Source organism: Vombatus ursinus, unplaced genomic scaffold (assembly GCF_900497805.2).
Source record: "Vombatus ursinus unplaced genomic scaffold, bare-nosed wombat genome assembly UNPS02014777.1, whole genome shotgun sequence".
NCBI classification, from domain to species: domain Eukaryota; kingdom Metazoa; phylum Chordata; class Mammalia; order Diprotodontia; family Vombatidae; genus Vombatus; species Vombatus ursinus.
The window spans coordinates 3058749-3076576 of record NW_020954555.1 but is presented as its reverse complement, the minus strand read 5'-3'; the positions used below and the strand labels follow the sequence as shown (position 1 = coordinate 3076576).

Below are 17828 nucleotides of genomic sequence, written 5' to 3'. Positions count from 1 at the left end.
AGTAGGTGTCAAGTGTCTGAGGCTGGATTTGAATTCAGGTTTTCCTGACTCCAAGGCCAGAGCTCTATCCACTGTGCCACCTAGCTGGGCTTCCCCCCACCAATATCCTTTTCAAACTAGCCCTGCCTTGGAGATCATTGTGTCCAGGGTTTCACAACTGTTTGTTCATGGCAGATTTTTGCCAGTTTGTCTAACTTTTACTACCAAAGACCCTTCCATCTTAAAAACCTAAACTCAAAAAAAAAAAAATCTGACTCTTGTTCTTTCTCTCTGTTCACTCTAAACACCCTGCCCAGTATTATGAAACACTGACCTCAACTGATGTTACACATCTTAGAGCAAAAGAGTACAGAAGAATTGTTCTTTCCCATGTCTGAGGGGCCTTCCAAGAGGCCCTGCAACTTGACCTTAGGGGAGGGAACTTGGGTCCAGAGAGTGGAATGCTGCCCTGTGAGGCTGGCGGCAGGGCTGGACTAGAACTCGTCTCCTGATTCCCAACCTAGTACTTTAAGTGTCCTTTTTTTTTCTTTAGCCCTTGGCAGGAAGACCTTCTCTCAGCACCTCTGGAATAAGGGATCCAGGAAGCTTTGGGGGAAACAGCTTTGGTGGGAGTAGTCTTATGCCGGCAAATGGCCTCACTGTAACCCAGAACCAGGTAAGCCTCGTGTGTGAAAGCATCAGTATCCTGGCTCATGTGCCCACTAATTATGATATTCTAATGCCATGCATGTGCTGCTATTTCTCCCATATTTTATTTCTTTTTTTTTCTTTTTTGTATTTTTTTTTTTTTTGGAGGCAGTCATGGTTAAGTGACTCATCCGGGGTCACACAGCTAGTAAGCATCTGAGGCTGGATTTGAACTCAGGTCCTCCTGACTGCATGGCCAGTGTTCTGTCCACTGCACCACCTGGCTGCCCCTACTCTCGTTTTTCAGTGAGTTAATCCCTCCCTGCCTTCTTTACTAGTATCATTTTTTTAGAAGGAGAATGCGGGATTCCATTCTATTCTTTAATTTTTAAAACTTGCTAAATCAAAATGCAGCCTTGGAGCCTCCCCTCCAGCAGTGTCTCCCGTTCATATGTGATTGCTCAATAGATGTGTAAAGGTGCCATTGTTGGAGGGCCCTCTGGCTGTCGGTATCAAGGAACTATTCTTAGGGATTTCAGTGTCTGCATTGGTGACCCCAGATCTTCCCGCTGCTCATCTCCCGCTGAACTTCAGCTCCGCTGCGGCGCGGTCGCTTTTTTACACTTCTTTTGCTTGCCCCATCTCTCATATTTGGGGCTCTCCTCTCCCTCACCCAAGCCTCCTCTTGTTCCTGCTCTCCCTAGCACCAAGCTGATTTGTCTCTGTTATAATCTGTGGTCCCTGGACCATCCCTCACTTCCATTCCACCTCCTCCATTCTGCTTGTACTTACAGACTCACCCTTGACCTCAGTGCAACCCTGGAGCTCCTGGCCTTGCTCTGCCCACTGTCACTCACCGTTTCAGGCCTCTGGGGACTTGGTGCTGGATCAGCTCTCCCCCAGCTGTTCCTGCAGAACATCACTGTCAGCATGGCCCAGGTTTCCCCCCACCCCTGCTCGCTCTTCTGAATTCATTCCTTCGCTTGGTGGCACTGCCATTTGAGCGGGTCCTTTGTTCATCGTGAGGTGTTTTTGGTTTTGTTTTTTAATTCATTGATGTCTTTTGTTTTTATACAACTTCCATTTCCCAGTATGTCCCTCCTACCTCTTCTTCCCAGACCACCATCCCTTAAAATAAAAAAGAGACAAAGGGAGAAGCAGTTCAGCAAAACTAACCCTTGCATCCACTGATTCTTAATAGATTCCATGGTGTTGCACGCCCACGGACCTTGACCCCGCCTGGAAGGGAGAGGGCTTCATTCTCATATGTCTTCTTTGCACCAAGCACGGTCATGACAGGGGCTCAGTGATCAGTTTGGTGGTGTTCTTTCCACCTAGTTGTTGTAGTCATTGTGTGTATTGCACGAGCAGGTCCTATCAGCTGCATCTCTACAGCATGTCTCTGGTCTTTCCCTCTTCATTCCACAGTCAGGGCCCTGATACAGTAACCTCCTTCCAGGTCTCCTCATCCCTCCATTCTTCTCACTGCTCCCAGAATAATCCTTTCCACAAGTGGTTCTGCTCGTATCTCACAAAGATCCCAAGCAGCTTCATGGGACTGCAGAGGAAAGTTCACCTTGCCTGACAGTCACACTCCCCTCTTCTCAGCCTGGTTCCATTCCGACTTTCAGCTTTTATTTCCTACCATTATTTGCAACTTTGCAAATTCAAGGTGTGGTTTGCAGCTTGTCTGAAAAATGTCTAGGGAGTTGGGGGACTCCCAGCTCGGTATGAACTCCTGGGCTTCCAGGAGTGGGGAGGTGGTGGTCCCACGCTCCTCCATCCTGGTCAGATGCTGTGGTTTAAGAGGAGCCCTGAAGAGCTGCAGGGTGTCCAGAGGACAGCCAGGGTGGTGAAGGGCTGCAGGTCTGGCCTTGGAGCAGAGGGGATGTGAGAGCCAGGGTTAGAGTCTGGAGGGCCTTCACACGGAAGGGGATCACACTTGTTCTCTGGCCCCAGACAGAAGAACCAGGAGCAATGGGGGACGTTGGCAGGGGCCGGCTTTAGGCTTCACGTCAGGGAAAGCTCATTAGCTCGAGCTGTCCCTGCGTGGAATGGCCGCTCCGGACCATGAAGGTTCTTCTTTCTTGGAGGTCTCCAAGCAGAGGCTGGATAACCCCTGATCAGGTCGGTCTTAGCAGAGATTTGAACTAGATGGTCACCAGGGTTACTTCCAGCTCTCACTGAAGTCTGTGACTTCTCCCCTCCAAGCACTCTGAACTCTGGATGACTGTTAACTTCCACCCCTACCACCCTGGGCAGGATCAGACTGCTGTGCCCTTGGCTCCTTGCACCGGCCTGCCCTGCCTGTCTCCTCCGTCCCCACTCCCAGCCCCACACTCCGTCTCCTTCAACCCCACACAACGCTTTGTTCTGTCACTCAGAATGACGTGTGGCTTGCACAAGGCCGTCTGGTGTCCTGTGTGTCACATCCAGCACAGGGTGCACGTACTCAGCACTTTTAAGTGTTTTGTCATGTTGTCACATCAGGGTTTCCATCTGGCTTAACCGATTTCTCTTCCGAGTTTTTCCTAGTGGTGTGTTTATAGTGGATTTTCTGTGATCAGTCAGTCAGATTTTGATGGTTCTCCCCACAGGTGCTGAATTTGATTAAAGCATGCCCAAGGCCAGAAGGCATGAACTTTCAGGATCTCAAGTCTCAGCTTCACAACCTAAATGTGTCTGTAATCAAGTAAGTGCACTGACTCCCCTCCAGTCAGGCCTCCAGAACACGCATACTGACTTAACAGATGGTGTCTGAACTGCCCAGGCTGTCGGAGGAGGCTTGTGTGAGGACCTTCTCTGGCCAGAGCTGTCACAGGGTAGCTCCAAACCCCAGGAGGGTTTATGTGCCAGCCTTTAGGCTTGGTTCAGAGGATTGAGATGAGGCTGCGGAGCCCTTGGAGGGGAGGGGAGGGGGAGACGGGGAGACTGCCTGGGGCTGCAGGAAATGAACTTCTCTCTGCCAGTCCTACAGAACTTTCACAGAACAGTCACTACAGAACCTCACAAATAGGTTAAGAGATGAGCAAACTGAAGCCAAGGAGGGGAAGGAAGTAGCACAAGCTAGAGTCACAGCTGGTCAGTAGCGGAGGCCAGGCCTGAACCCCACTCAAGACTCCACCTTCGCTCACTGTGCCACATTGCCTGGGGCTCCTCTTTAGCCTCCTGTAGCCACAGACTCTGGTCAGCTTTCCCCTGCCCCATGAGAGACCTGTGCTCAAGTCTGCCTTCTCCTCTGCCTTGTGCAAACAGGGTGACCAAACTGTGGTCTGTATCGGCAGGAAGTGGGGGGAGCCTCTGGCCAGCTTCTCTCTCTTTACAAACCGCTCGTCTGAAGCGAGCTGAGCTCATGTTCTCTCTCTCCTCCAGGCAAGCTGTCGATTTTCTCAGCAATGAGGGACACATCTATTCCACCGTGGATGATGACCACTTCAAATCCACAGACGCGGAGTAACTCAACAGCTAGTTTTGTTTTCACAAGAGCCTCAGCTCCCACCGTGCGTCATTTGATCTAGTGACTGACAAGGTTTTCCACAGACACTCTCATATGCTTCCTCAGAGCTTCTGCTCCCCATCTCCTTCTGACGCCCCAGCTGACACCAAGCACACTTACCAGTCAACTAGCACAAACTCGCAGAAATGTCTGGACTTGGTGGAGGGAGGCACCATAGGAGTCAGGGGAAAATATTATTTAAAAGAGGGTTTGAAAACTTGTGTCTTAAAGCTTCCCTCCCTCAGAAAAAGTGGGCGGGCCTGAATGTCCTGGGGCCAGCCAGCGGGGCCTTGTTTTCTGGCCATGGCTTCCAGATCAGGCAGCAGGGGTGGCTGGACGGATGTGTGTGCACCTGTTGTAGTAATGCTGATGAACGTGATGCTGAAGAACGTATGGGAAGATCATTAGTTAGAGTGCAAAATAAACATGACCTGATCTTGGGTTAACATTTTTTAAGTGTTCCTGTTTCATTAACTCACCAGAACATTAGGGTCGAAGACTTGCCTTTTTTAAAGTAAGTTCTATTAGTGTCTTTTGTTTTTACATCACACTCATTTCTAGATCTGCTGCACTCTCTTCTAACAAAGAAAAATAGCCATGTAAAAACAGCTGGTTTGGTGATGCATTGGACAGTCAACAAATACTTATTAAAGTGCCTGCTGGGTGCCGATCACTGTGCTGAGCACTGGGGATACAAAGAAAGGCAAAAGATAGTCACCGTTCTGGAGGAGCTCAGTCTGATGGAGGAGAAACAAGCAGTTGTACAACAGGATGTAGATGGTATCAGTTGGAAACAGTCACTGGAGAGGCAGTACTAGCATTAAAGGGGATCGGGGAAGGCTTCCTTTAGAAGGTAAGCCTGGAGATGGATTAGGAAGAGAGTTCCAGGGACGAGGGACAGCCAGTGCCAATGCCTGGAGTGAGCAAATGGAGCTTACCGGAACAGCCAGGAGACTGGATCACAGAGCACCTGAACTAAGTTAAGCAAGATTTAACAAGATTGGAAAGGTAGGGAAGGGGCCAGGCTGGGAAGGGCTTTGAACAACCAGTGGGACTTCACGTCTGGCGCCGGGGTGATAGGCCTGGAGTTGACTAGATCAAGGGAGGGTTGACGTCCTATGGACTCTCTAGCTAAAGATCTGTTTGACAGCTGAGTGAGGAGAACCTGAGGCAGGGAGGCCCACCAGCAGGCCATTGTAGTAATCCAAGCCGGAAGCACTGAGGGCCGGCACCAGGGTGGTGGAGGCATCCAATGTTTGTGTGAAAGTCCTGCGGCTGAGCAGAGTCTGGCCACAGGAGGCTAGAAGAGGAGCCCCAGGCAATGTGGCAGGCAGTAAGAGAAGCTGGATGCTTTTCCAGTCCCCCTACCTCTGCTGAGAAGAATGGTCTGTCAGGGTGGGGAGCCTGCGGCCTGCCTTGAGGCTGCATGAGGCCTTTTGACTAAGTCCAAGTTTTACAGAACAAATCCCCTTAATGAAAGGATTTGTTCAGTGGAGTTTGGATTCACTCAAAGGGTGGCACTTGAGGACCTAGAGGGCCACGTGGCCTCGGGGGCTGCAGGTTCCCCACCATCGGCTTATTTCATTATCCGTTCTCCAGATCTCTTACCGTTTTTTCAGTTAGTCAAGAGGTTTTCTTCCTTTTCTTGTCATTATATCTACGTTGCAGTCGTCTTGTTTTATACGTCACTCTGATTCTGCTTACTTCAGTTCTGCATTGGTTTGTATAGATCTTCCTGTAACTCTGAATTCCTCCTTCCTTGTTCCTTACAGCACAGTAATATTCTGTTACGATCACAGGGCAGAATTTGTTCATCCACTTCCCTAATTGATGGACGTTAATTTTGTTTCTATTTCTCACTCACCACAAAAAGTGTTGCTGTGGATATTTTGGTACATACCACAGTTTTCCTTTCTGTTTTTAATCTCGGTGTATATACTTTGAACCTTTGGCCTTGGTATGTTTCAGCACCAGTCATCTGAAATCAGTCTTGATCATTGCCTTTGCCCTGAGCTTAGTCTTCTTCTGATGTCTTCAGTTGTCTCACTGGAGTCCTGCATGTTCTGATGCTGCCTTCCCTGTTTCTCTGAATTATTCCTTTCCATCCTTTCCTAAGAAAGGTACAATAATATTATATTACATTCACATGCCACATTTGGCAACCATTTTCCATTCAATGAACCTTTTTTTTTTCTTACTACTACATGAAGTACTACTATGAATATTTTTGTAAACACAAGACTTTCTAAAGTGCTTTAATTACTCCTGTGTGGACTCGGGCAGAGTAGGAATTAGACTCTTGATTCCTTGACAGAATGTGGTAGTTCTAAGACTTTAAACCTTGGGCTCCGTGTTTGGTATGTCACGTGGCTCTAATGTCATAGACAGTGGTGTCAAACTCAAATAGAAACAGATCCCTGCAGCCATGTATTGACTTGGTGAGTCATTTCAGTTGTGTCCAACTCTGTGACCCTATTTGGGGTTTTCTTGGCAAAGATACTGGAGTAGTTTACCATTTCCTTCTCTAAGCATATTGACTTAGAAAACCGCAATTAATATGTTGTTGTTTTGTGTTTTTATTTATGTTGTTAATCATTTCAATCTGCTTCCTATGCAGCACTAGGGAGTCAGTTTGCCTCTTCTGGCATAGACTGCAGGGGCGCCATATTGGTCCCAACTTCATACTGGTCCTTGGTAGCAAGTGACTTTCGGTCTCTGCCCCTTTAACTATCACTTAGCAGAACCAGTCTTTCCACTGTTGAAGTTTACAGATTCTGTTTCTCTGGAATGATGTTGCCACACTCAGAAACGGGGCCATGAAACCTTACATAAGGATGTCTGAGGGTCACATGTTGACTTAGGAAACCAGAACATTACCTCTGTTCTACTGTACTTTTAGAAATATTTTCCAATTACATTTTAATCTGTTTTAGCATATTCCAGAGTGCTGCAGGACACCGTAGACCAGTGTTTGACACCTCTTCTTGAGATCACCATTTTCCAGATGTCTTACCAATATTAATTTGGCTGCAGGATATTTTGGGGCTTGAAAAATATTGGTAGAATCCATATGTGCTGATAGGCTAGCAGTATGGACATATACCCTCTGAGATAAAGGCAAGAAAGAAAAGGGGCAAATGTCAGATGACTAGTGTTAAGTGTATTTTTGTTACCACTCCACCCCCACCCCCAAATGCCTCCCAAGTATTTCTGGTACATAATTTTGTGATCTGTTTTAGAAGGGAAAATATCACTAGTTTTCAAAATTAGTAACACTTGTTCACATCATGACAATTTCACGTTCCACGAACATCTAGCTGGGAAATGCTGTCCTAGATCACGGGCTCATGGATAGGGAATGGGACCTCAGAACATTTAGTCCAACCCCCTTTGTTCACAACCGAAAGTGACGGAGGTTGTGATTTGCCTGTGGACCCACAGGTGGTAAGCCTCAGGCTGGATCTGAGTCTGGGGCCTCTGGCTCCAGTATTTCCCACCACTTTGCTGCCCATAGATTCACACGTATAAAGTGTTTGAAAGCCCTGGAGGCTCTATGGAAACAGCACCTAGGCCATTGCTTCTAACTGAGAATGATCAGTGTGCCTAGAGGGGGAGGCGGCGTCTGAGCTAGGTGGGCTCTGAGGGAAGGAGATAGAATATCGACTGAGATTAGGGAGCAGGGGGAAAAAAGGGGAGGCAGTCAGGTAGCGTAGTGGATAGAGCACCGGCTCAGGTCAGGAGGACCCGAGTTCAAATCCGACCTCAGACACATAACACTCACTAGCTGCATGACTCTGGGCAAGTCGCTTAACCTCAGTTGCCTCACCAAAAACAAAAAGATTAGGGAATGAGCATTTCCAGTCGAGGAGAACAGGGCTCCACGGTAGGAGACTGTGGCATGTCAGGAACAGTGCGGGCAGGGAGTGTGGCATGGTGAGGGGTGGCGGGTAGTGTAGACGAGGCTGGAAGGGGAGATAAGAGCCAAACTGTGGAGTCCCCTGGATAGTCAGTCACAGACTTTGGACTTTATTCTACAGGCAAAATAGAAAGGCTTTTTGTTTGTCTAAATTTCTGTGAAGCTGTAAGGTTTGCAAAGTGCCTAATGGAAGAGGCAGCACTCGGGTATTATCCTCATAGAATAGATGAGTGCTGGGATCTCTAGTTGGACATCTTTATTCCCGGCTGCATGGGACTGCGGCGCTCAGGACTGTGCAGAGGAAGATTGTGTAACAGTGTGTGCAACGCAGACTGGAAAGGGAGAAATGGGAAGCAGAAATTTCCTCTTAATTTGGGGGTTAGGGATGGTGGGGAACAAAATGTCCTTAAGGACGTTCTGGGTCTAAATTCTGTGAGGCTTTTGAAGTCAGTGGAGATGGTGACGGTGGAGACAGATGGGAGGAACAGAGAAGGAGGAAGGGAGGGAACACTGAATAAATTTGCCCTGAGATGGTGCTCATTTGGGGCTTCGCAGGAAGGGCTTCTTGGAGGGGAAAATGAGTTTTGTCAGCGCTAAGAATCTGAAGTGCTGTCAGACTTTAACAAAAGGTCCCTCATCACACAGTAAAGGAGATCTGTGCACGCAGGTATTTCCTGAATGGTTGCCTGTGTTTCTGTATCACTAACCAATCGCCAGCGTGCTAAGCATTGTGGTTTGTAACCCAGTCAAAAGTAAATAAACTTGTTCACTGGGCTGTGACCTTGTCAGACCCACACATTCTTCAATTCTAAAAACAACCAAATCTTGCTTCCTTTTGGATCCACGGATGTTAGAGTTGCAAGGGTCCTCAGTGACAATATCATTTAACTTCTTCATTTTGCACGCAGATAAGGAAACAGAATCCCTCTTGCCTAAGGTCTCCATTAGGCTACTAGGATCCAAACTTCCTGACTTGCAATCAGTCAATCAGTACCAGAGTTTTCATTTAAAGAAAAGAGAGCCTGGGCACGCATACACCAACCACTAAGAATACAAACTTTTTTACATGTGGCTTTGGCAGGTTCATCTTCCTAATTCTGTCTGTGCCTGGCTTAATATCCTAATGAATTTGCTTTCCTTAGCATTGGCAGGCAGAAGCCAACCTAAGGTCAAAGTTTGCCACAAAGACCCAGTTGCCAACAGTGACCTTTTTGCCCCCTTTGCTAGCAAGGGGAAGGGATTTAGTTGTCTTGGGCATAACGCAATGCTGATTAAACCATAAAAGTGGGCTGCTGAGAGGTATAGACAGTCTAAATCCCATCTCCATACCTCAAGCAACCTACCTCCATCCCTGGGCGTGCACTCCATTCTCATCTCCACCCCTTGGAAACCCAGGCTTCCTTCCAGATTCATTCAGTTCATGTGTCACCATCCATTGGAAGCCTTTCCTGATCCATCTAGTGATTAGTGTTCATAAATCCAGTTCACACACAACTCAAGACATCACCTCTGTGATCTCCTTGGTCTTCTTTGAAAACAAAGGATGAACAAGTAATTAATGTTCTCTCCCTTCTCAAATTTTATATTTTATATAACATGCCCCTTTCCAAAAAGGATTTCTCTCACTCTCTTCATTGTTCATTTTTCTTTGTGTTTACTTCTAGACTCTCATTCTCTGATTCATGATCCCTATAATTATTTGGTCTCTCTCTTTTCTCTGCATTTTTCATGCGATTAAAGATTCCAAGGTACCCATTCTAGGCTCTCCCCTATAGGGGCTTTCTGCAACTACCTTGTATGTAGGGCTTACCCTGTGGATTCCGCTTTTCCACTGTATCTAATTTCCAGAACAATGCCAATCAATGATTGTAGATGTCAGAGAGGACACTATCCCACGTTAGGGCCCCTTCCCCATCACATCCCTGATTATGCAGCCCACCACTGATTTATATTCTCTTACTGATCTTTTTTTTTTTTTAACTACATCTGCCTTGAAAGTTCCCAAGTGACCTCAGAGTTAGTGAGCATCAGCTTCTAGGTTTTTGTTTTTTATTTTTTATTTTTTTTTGCTTTTGCTTTTTAGTGAGGCAGTCGGGGTTAAGTGACTTGCCCAGGGTCACACAGCTAGTAAGTGTCATGTGTCTGAAATCAAATTTGAACTCAGGTCCTCCTGACTCCAGGGCTGGAGCTCTATCTACTGCGCCACCTAGCTGCCCCTTGTTTTTTACTTTCTTATGGATTCTGGTGTCCTAGACCTTAGAGACAGTTGAAGTTACTTTGTCTTTGTCACATAATTTCTGTTTTGGAAAGGTTTGAGAGGTTGTGGGAATTGGAGAAAATGTCTAGTTTGCCATCTGCCTGCTTCACTTCTAATTTTATTATGCTGCATTGCTTTTGTTTACAAAATCTTTCAAAATTTATGTAATTAAAACTGTCCATTTTACCTTCTATGATCTTCTTTATCTCTTGTTCTGTTACAAACTCTTCCCCCATTTATAGATCTGACAGGTTAATTTCTTTCTTGCTCCTTTAAGTTATTTATAATGTCACCCTTTATGTCTGAGCCATGTACCCATTTGGATCTTATCTTGGTATACAGTGAGATGTTGGTCTATACCTAGTTTTTGCCAGAATGCTTTCCAATTTTCCTAACAAGTTTTTTTTTTTTTTGGTCAAAAAGTGAGTTCTTTTCCTAGTAACTGGGATTTGGAGGTTTATCAAACACTAGGCTACTGTACTCATTTATTTTGTATACTGTGTACCTAATCTGCTCCACTAATCAACTTCTATTTCTTAACTAATATCAAATTGTTTCAATGTTTACTAATTTGTAATATAACTGAAATCTAGTACTGTTAGGCTCCCTTTATTCCTACTTTTTTCCCCATTATTTTCCTTGATATTCTTGACCTTTTGTTCCTCCAAATGAATTTTGTTATTATTTTTTCTAGCTCTATTAAGTAATCCTTTGGTAGTTTGATTGGCATGGCACTGAATAAGCATATTAATTTAGGTAGTATACCAGTGTTATTATGTTGGATTGACCTAATCATGAGCAATTAATATTTCCTCAATTATTTCGATATCTGTATTTGGGTTAAGAGTGTTTTGTAGCAATGTTGATATAATTATTGTGAGTGTCTTGGCATATAGCCAATATAGTTTTTTATATGGAATTTCTTGTTCTGTTTAATCCGGGCAATTTATGTTTTTATAAGTTTTCATCTATTTCATTTAGATTGTCAGTTTTATTAGCATCTAACTGGGTAAAATACTTCCTCGTAACTTTTTTTTTGTTACTTCATTGGTAGTGAGTTCACTTAAAAATTTTTGATACTGGTAATTGTGTGTGCATGTGTGTATTTAATCAAGTTAGCTAATGATCTGCTTTCAAAAAAAAGCTCCTAGTTTTATTAACTCATTTTTTCTTTTAATTTTGTAAATCTTTTCTTTGATTCTGAGGATTTCTATTTAGTAGAAATTCTTTTTAAAATTTATAGTTTTCCTAGGTTTTTTTAGTTGCATGCTCATTTTATGGATCTGGTCTCTCTCTCTTTCTCTCTCAAGTGTTTAGAGTTATGTTTTCCCTCAAGGACTGCTTTGGTTGTATCCACAAAATTTTGGTATGTTGTTTCATTATCATTATTTTTAATGAAATTATAAATTATTTCTATGATTTGTTATTTTATACACCCATTCTTTAGGATTAAGTTAATCTCCAATTAATTGTAATCATTTCTCCAGATACTCTTTATTGAATATAGATTTATTACATTATGGTCCATAAAATGTATGCTGCATAATTTTGCTTTTCTCTATTTGTTTTGAGGTTTTTATGCCCTAATACAGTGTCAATTTTTAAGGTATCATACACAGCTGAATAATATGGATATTCCCTTTTATTCCCATTCAGTGATCTCCAGAGATTTATCATATCTAACTTTTACAGAATCTATTTAGATTCTTATCTTTTTTTTTGTTAGATTTATCCAGATCTCATAAAGGTAAATTGAGCCATTATTATTATTATTATTATTATCATAAAGCTATAACAATAGTATTATAGCTTTACTGTCAACATTTCTCCCTGAAACTCATTTAAATTTTTCTTTAGGTATTTACATGATATGCCACTTGAAATCGTGCATATACATGTAGAATTTTTATTTATTCATTGTCTATGGTACTTCTCAGCAAAATAGTTTTCCTATTTATCACTTTGTTAGGTCTATTTTTTTGCTTTGCTTTGTTTGAGATCATAATTTCTACTACCACCTTTTTTTACTCAAGCTAAAGCATAGTATATTTTGCCTCTGCATGCATCTTTCTGTTTCAAGTGTGTTCCTTTTATATAGAGAGCATCCCAAAAGTCTTAATGCAGTTTTAGACTTCAATAATTTTAATAGCTTGAAACTGCACTAAGACTTTTGGGACAACCCATATTATAAGAGTGTGCTTTCTGATACGTTCTGTTATTGTATTCAGTCTTAGAGGTGAGTGGATCCTATTAATATTAACAGTTATGATTGTAATCATGTATTTCTCTCCATTTTATTCTCCTCTACTTTCCCTAATCTTTGTTTCTTACTCCTTTTTTTTCTTTTTCTTTTTCTTTTTTTTAAACAGGGCAGTGAGAGAGAAGAGTGAATTCAGAACCAGAGGTCCAGCTTTGATGTAATCTGCTTTTGTTCCCTTTCTCCTCTTTCTGTCATCTAGAGATAAATAATAGGTTCATTTACTTTCTATTTTTTCTTTTAAGCCTTTCTTCAAAATCCACCCTCCTTAAAGTTGTTATACTTAAGACACTTAAGATACTTAAGACCCTCTTTAAATGTATCCTCTGTTTTATTCACCTCTTTCCCTCCTCTTTTTATTTTTTAAATTATTTTTTATTTGATTAAATATTTCCCAAGTCCTCTGCTAAGCACTGGGGATACAAATACAAAAAGCAAGGCAGTCCCTGCCTTCAAAGAGTTTATAATCATTTTTTTATTTAGGTTTTTTTCACTTAACAAAAAATCTATTCTTCTCTTCCCACTTTCCCCCATTGGAGAAGAAAAGAGAAAAGCAACACTCTTGTAACAAATATGCACAGTCAAGCAAAGCAAATTCTTGTACTGGCGATGTCCAAAAAAATTTGTCTTATTCTGCAGCACTCTGAGTGGATCACCTCCCACTCCGTCAGGCACACTTCATCAAGAGTCCCTTGGAATGGCAGTTGGCCATTTCATTGCTCTGAGTTCTCAAGTTTTTCAAAGTTCTTTGTCCTCACAATGTTGTTGTTATTGCATAAATTGTTCTGTTTCTGGAAGGACCTTACACTCTAACAGGGGAAGACAAAATACACATGGGAGTGATGGGTGGGGAAATGTGTTTTGGCTTGGCTGTCCTGACCACTGGGAGGTGAGTGAAATTAAAGGACCATTGACTGACACACTCTTTTCTAGGAATGGTAGTGATGATTTAATTACTGTTCCCAGAACAAGACTTGGAAAGGATGTGGGGTACACCAAAGACAACACGGCATGAAGATTCCAAGAGGGCAACAGCAATGTGGTTCTGGGCTGGACTAGATAGAGTGAACCTTCATCAGTGAGAAGCCCAGGAGCACGGGAGCATGAAGATGACCGGAGGACAGTGGTGTGGAGGGTCTGGATCTCTGAGTCAGGAACTGTTCCTCCACCCCACCCTCATGCTGGTTCCGATCTGGACGCCTCGGAACAATGGAACAATGGGAAGCTGGTGGAGTTGTCATCCTTGGGTGGACAACACCTTCCTCTCTCGGTCCTTGTAGGGAAGCCCAGTCCCCTCCATCATCTGAATGGTTTGCTTCAACTAGTCATCCAGACACTCGTAGTCGTGGTCACAGTAGGGAAGTATGGTCTCTGCCATCATCTTGATGGTTTGCTTGAGCTCGTCATCAGGATCCTCGTAGTCATGGTCAGAATCATCAGAAGATTTTCTCTTTTCTGTACCAGCCCCAAATAAGGTGAATAATCAAGGCACTGCATATTTCTGAAGGCTTGGGGTTCTCTACCCCTTAACAACAGCCCACCCCCCCCTTGCCTTGTCCCCCCTCCACTCCTCTCTGGCTTAGCCCCCCACACCCACTCCATCCGCTCATCTCATTCTCTCGTCTGAGCCATCTCCTTCCCATCAAACAACTCCTGGAAAATCTCCCTCCTCCCCCTTTCCCCCCACCCTTGGTCCCTTAATGCAGACTCCCAAAATTGAATTCTTTCCCACTTTGGACAGAACTCCCATTGCTTTCCTCCTAGGCTTTATCTCAAACTGCACTAAATGCTTTCTTTGTCCAGTATCTTTATAAGATTTAGTACTGGAAGGGACTTTAGAAGGAAATTTAATCTAACCTCCTCATTTTGCAGATAAGAACACTGAGACCCAGAGTGATTAAGTGGCTTGCTGAAAGTCATAGATATAGTAACGGTTAGAAAATAGATTAGAATCCAGGTCTTCTGACTCCAAACTCCCAACTGTCTGTTGTGTGTATGTACGGATATACATATATGGGTGTGTACACCCACATATACATATGTACATATATGGGTGTGTATACTATGTACATATGTGTGTATGTGGACGATATGTCCTCAAAGTCTTAATGCAGTTTTCAGTTTTAACAGCTTAAAACTATTAATATAAAATATTAACATATGTACATATATACATGTTATATATAATGTTCCCAAAGTCTTAGTACCATTTTAAGCTTTAGTAGCTTAAAACCACATATTAATACCTGTATGCATATATGTATAAAAACATTTATATCATATATGCAGAATGTTCCAAAAGCCTTAGCGCCATTTTAAGTTTTAATAGCTTACAATGGAACTAAGACTTTGGGGGCATCCTGTACACGTAGTTCACCATATGGATTTGCCTTTCCCAGTTCTCTGTGAGTAGTTCTGGGCCATTCTCTGAGTAATTCTCTATACCATGCCCAGCCTAGTGCCACATAACAGTGGGCAAGATGGACATCGAGTGACCTAGTATTCAAAACTTGGGTTCTCTCACTGCTTACCAAGTCACTTCATTTCTGAATCCTCAGGTTCCTTATCTGTAAAATGGGGGTAGTACTTTGACCGGTCTGAAAGCAGAAGGCTGCACTGGACAGAGGTATCTATGCCTTGCCGAGAGGCCATCCTATCGCCCTGAGTAGGTCTGAGAATCTCTAGAGTAAGGGTTGTTAACTTGGGGGCTGGGAATTTGTTTTTTCAGCTATCTTGATGAGTGCATTTCATTGTAATTGGTTTTCTTTGTAATCTCTTATGTTTTTATTTTATGTGTTTAAAAACAATTCTGAGAAGGGGCCCATGATCTTCGCTAGACTGCCAAAGGGGTCCAGGGCACTCTCAGGCAGCGAGCGAGGGTGAGTCTTCAGCTAAGTGTCGGCCCATGCTTCCACTCCTGGCTCAGGGGGCTCTGGACCCTACCTACCCTCCTCCCCTGCTCCCCCCTAACCGTCCTGGATGGAATTGCATGGAAAGGAGTAGGCAGTTTTGGGTGAGGACACTGTGAGGTTGGGCCCCAGGGTAGGTCGCTGGTGACATACCTGGGCTCTTCACGAGTGGCTTCTGAACTTTGAAGGATTTGCTGTACAGGTCTGAGCAGTGCTTGGAGGCCTGTGGCAAGGATGACGCTCTGGTGTCTCTGGTGGGGAGTACAGGCAGCTTCACTAAGGGCTTTCTCTCACGCTCTGGGGCTTCTTTAGGCTGTGCATGGGAGAGAAGAGCCCCCAAATTGGCCTCAGCCCAAGAAACCAGGCAGCAGGACTAATTAAAGGCAGGTGAGTGGGATTAATTAAAGTCAGGCAATGAAGTCTAACACAAGTATGAAAATCAAGGGAAAGGGGGTCTGCCTGCTGGGAAGATGCTGGCATTTCTGGAGGTTGGAGGTGACCTGAGACAGGTTGTTGGAAGGCAGATAGGTGGTGTCGGGGCCAGTTTTCCTAAAGTCTGTGCTCCGAGGTCTCTTACTGAATATTCAGAGCTGAAGGCTCAAAGGAGAGGAGGGAAGAAGAGAAGAAGGGAAGAGGAAAAAAAACAGGAAGAAAGCCCTGAGGGAAGCCAATCTTGCTGTTCCCCAGAAGTTTCATTCTCTTGATACCTTAGCAGTCAAACTCCTAAAAAGTTGGCTTCCTCTGCTTTCTTACCACCCCACTCACTCTGTGTCCTATGATTTGGCCTTTGCCCATCATTTCTCTGACACTGCTTCATCCAAAGTCACTAGTGACCTACTAGTCACCAAATCCAAAGGCCTTTCTTTTTCAGCTGTCATTCTCCTTGACCCCTCTGTGCATCTGACCCTGCTGGCCACCCCCTCCTTCTGGATACCTCACCCTTCCTCAGATTTCAGGGCCCCGCCTTCTTGTGCTTCTCTCCCTAGCTCTTTGGCTGCTGCTTTTTGGTCTCCACCAGCTTTGCACCCCACCCCTTGAACCTGGTGCTCCACCCCCAGGTTCTGTTTTTGTTTTTACTTCGGTGATCTCATTTACTCCCACGGCCTCAGCTATCACCTCTGCAGCCTTGACAGCCAAATGGGGGTATTGCCCGCATTGAACTCTTCCCTGAACATACTCAACGCGTCCAAAACAATTCAGCTTTCCCTGAAAACCCTCCCCTCTTCCTGACTTCTCGATTACTGTCAAGGGCACCCACCAGCCTCCTGGCCACCCAGGATCGTGACCTCTATCTTATCTTCTCTTCCTCCCCTGCATTTACCTCACGGACCCAATGTAATGTCAAATATTGTCGTTTTTATATTGACGACGTCTCTTGTACCTGATCCTTCTCCCACTCATAAAACCACAACACTAGCTCAGGCCCTCATCACCTCTCTCCTCAAGTCTTTCCCTAACCCAGTCCATCTTCCATTCAGCTGCCAAAGCAATTTTCCTAAGACTATGTATAGGTGACAATGTCACCCACCTCCTACTCAAACTCCAGTGGCTCCCTATTACTTGTAGGGTCAAATATTAAATCCTTGGCCTTGCACATGGCGATCTATCTCCTGTCTCCGCGCTGTCCTCCATGCCTGGAATGCTCTTTCTCTTCATTTCCATCTCTTAGCCACCCCTGCTTCCTTGAACACTCCTCCCGCTAGCACCTTCCTTCATTTATCCTGTGTACATCTTGTTTTTACATAGTTGTTCGCATGTTGTCTCCCCCATTAGATTGTAAGCTCCTTGAGGGCAGGACCCGTCTTTTGTCTTTCTTTGTATCCTCTGAGCTTAGGACAGGGCCTGGCACATAGTAAATGCTTAATAAAGGCTTGTTGACAGATTATTGACCTTCAATATCCCATTTCAAACGGCCTGCTGGATAACGCCCACCCAGATGTCCCACCAACAGCTCAAAATTAACACGTTCAAAACTGAACTCATCATCTCTCTCCCCCAACCCTGTCCCTCCTTCCAAATTCCCTGTTTCTACTGATAGTACCATTATCCTTCCACTCATGTACATTCAAAATCTCAGAGACATCTGCAAGAGGCAACTCAGTACAGTGGGAAATGTCCTGGACGTTTAGCCAGAGGACCCGAGTTCAAATTCCAGCCCTACCACTTAGTAACTGTGGGACACTGAGCTACGCACAACTTCGCTGGACCTCAGTTTCCTCGTCTATCAGAGAAGGGGGACACAGCTGGGTGGCGCAGTGGATAGAGCACTGGCCCTGAAGTCAAGAGGACCTGAGTTCAAATCCGACCTCAGACACATAACACTTAATAGCTTTGTGACCCTGGGCAAGTCACTTAACCCCATTGCC

General features: G+C 44.4%; 2 protein-coding genes across 2 annotated transcripts in view; one reads left to right on the top strand and one right to left on the bottom strand.

Annotated features, from left to right (window-relative positions):
* The window catches only part of LOC114045097 (replication protein A 32 kDa subunit-like), a 15278-nt gene extending 10704 nt beyond the window's left edge, over positions 1 to 4574 (top strand). The window contains exons 7-9 of the mRNA XM_027864953.1: positions 533 to 655; positions 3225 to 3319; positions 4000 to 4574. Of these exons, the coding sequence (XP_027720754.1) occupies positions 533 to 655; positions 3225 to 3319; positions 4000 to 4084 (303 nt within the window). The 3' untranslated portion in view covers positions 4085 to 4574. The remainder of the gene's footprint in view (positions 1 to 532; positions 656 to 3224; positions 3320 to 3999) is intronic.
* An 8430-nt stretch (positions 4575 to 13004) lies between these two features.
* Positions 13005 to 17828, bottom strand: part of LOC114045079 (protein THEMIS2-like) — a 34200-nt gene continuing 29376 nt past the window's right edge. Inside the window, exons 5-6 of the mRNA XM_027864917.1 lie at positions 15616 to 15775; positions 13005 to 14008 (exon numbers count right to left, since the gene is read on the bottom strand). Coding sequence (XP_027720718.1) covers positions 13875 to 14008; positions 15616 to 15775 — 294 coding nt within the window. The 3' untranslated portion in view covers positions 13005 to 13874. The remainder of the gene's footprint in view (positions 14009 to 15615; positions 15776 to 17828) is intronic.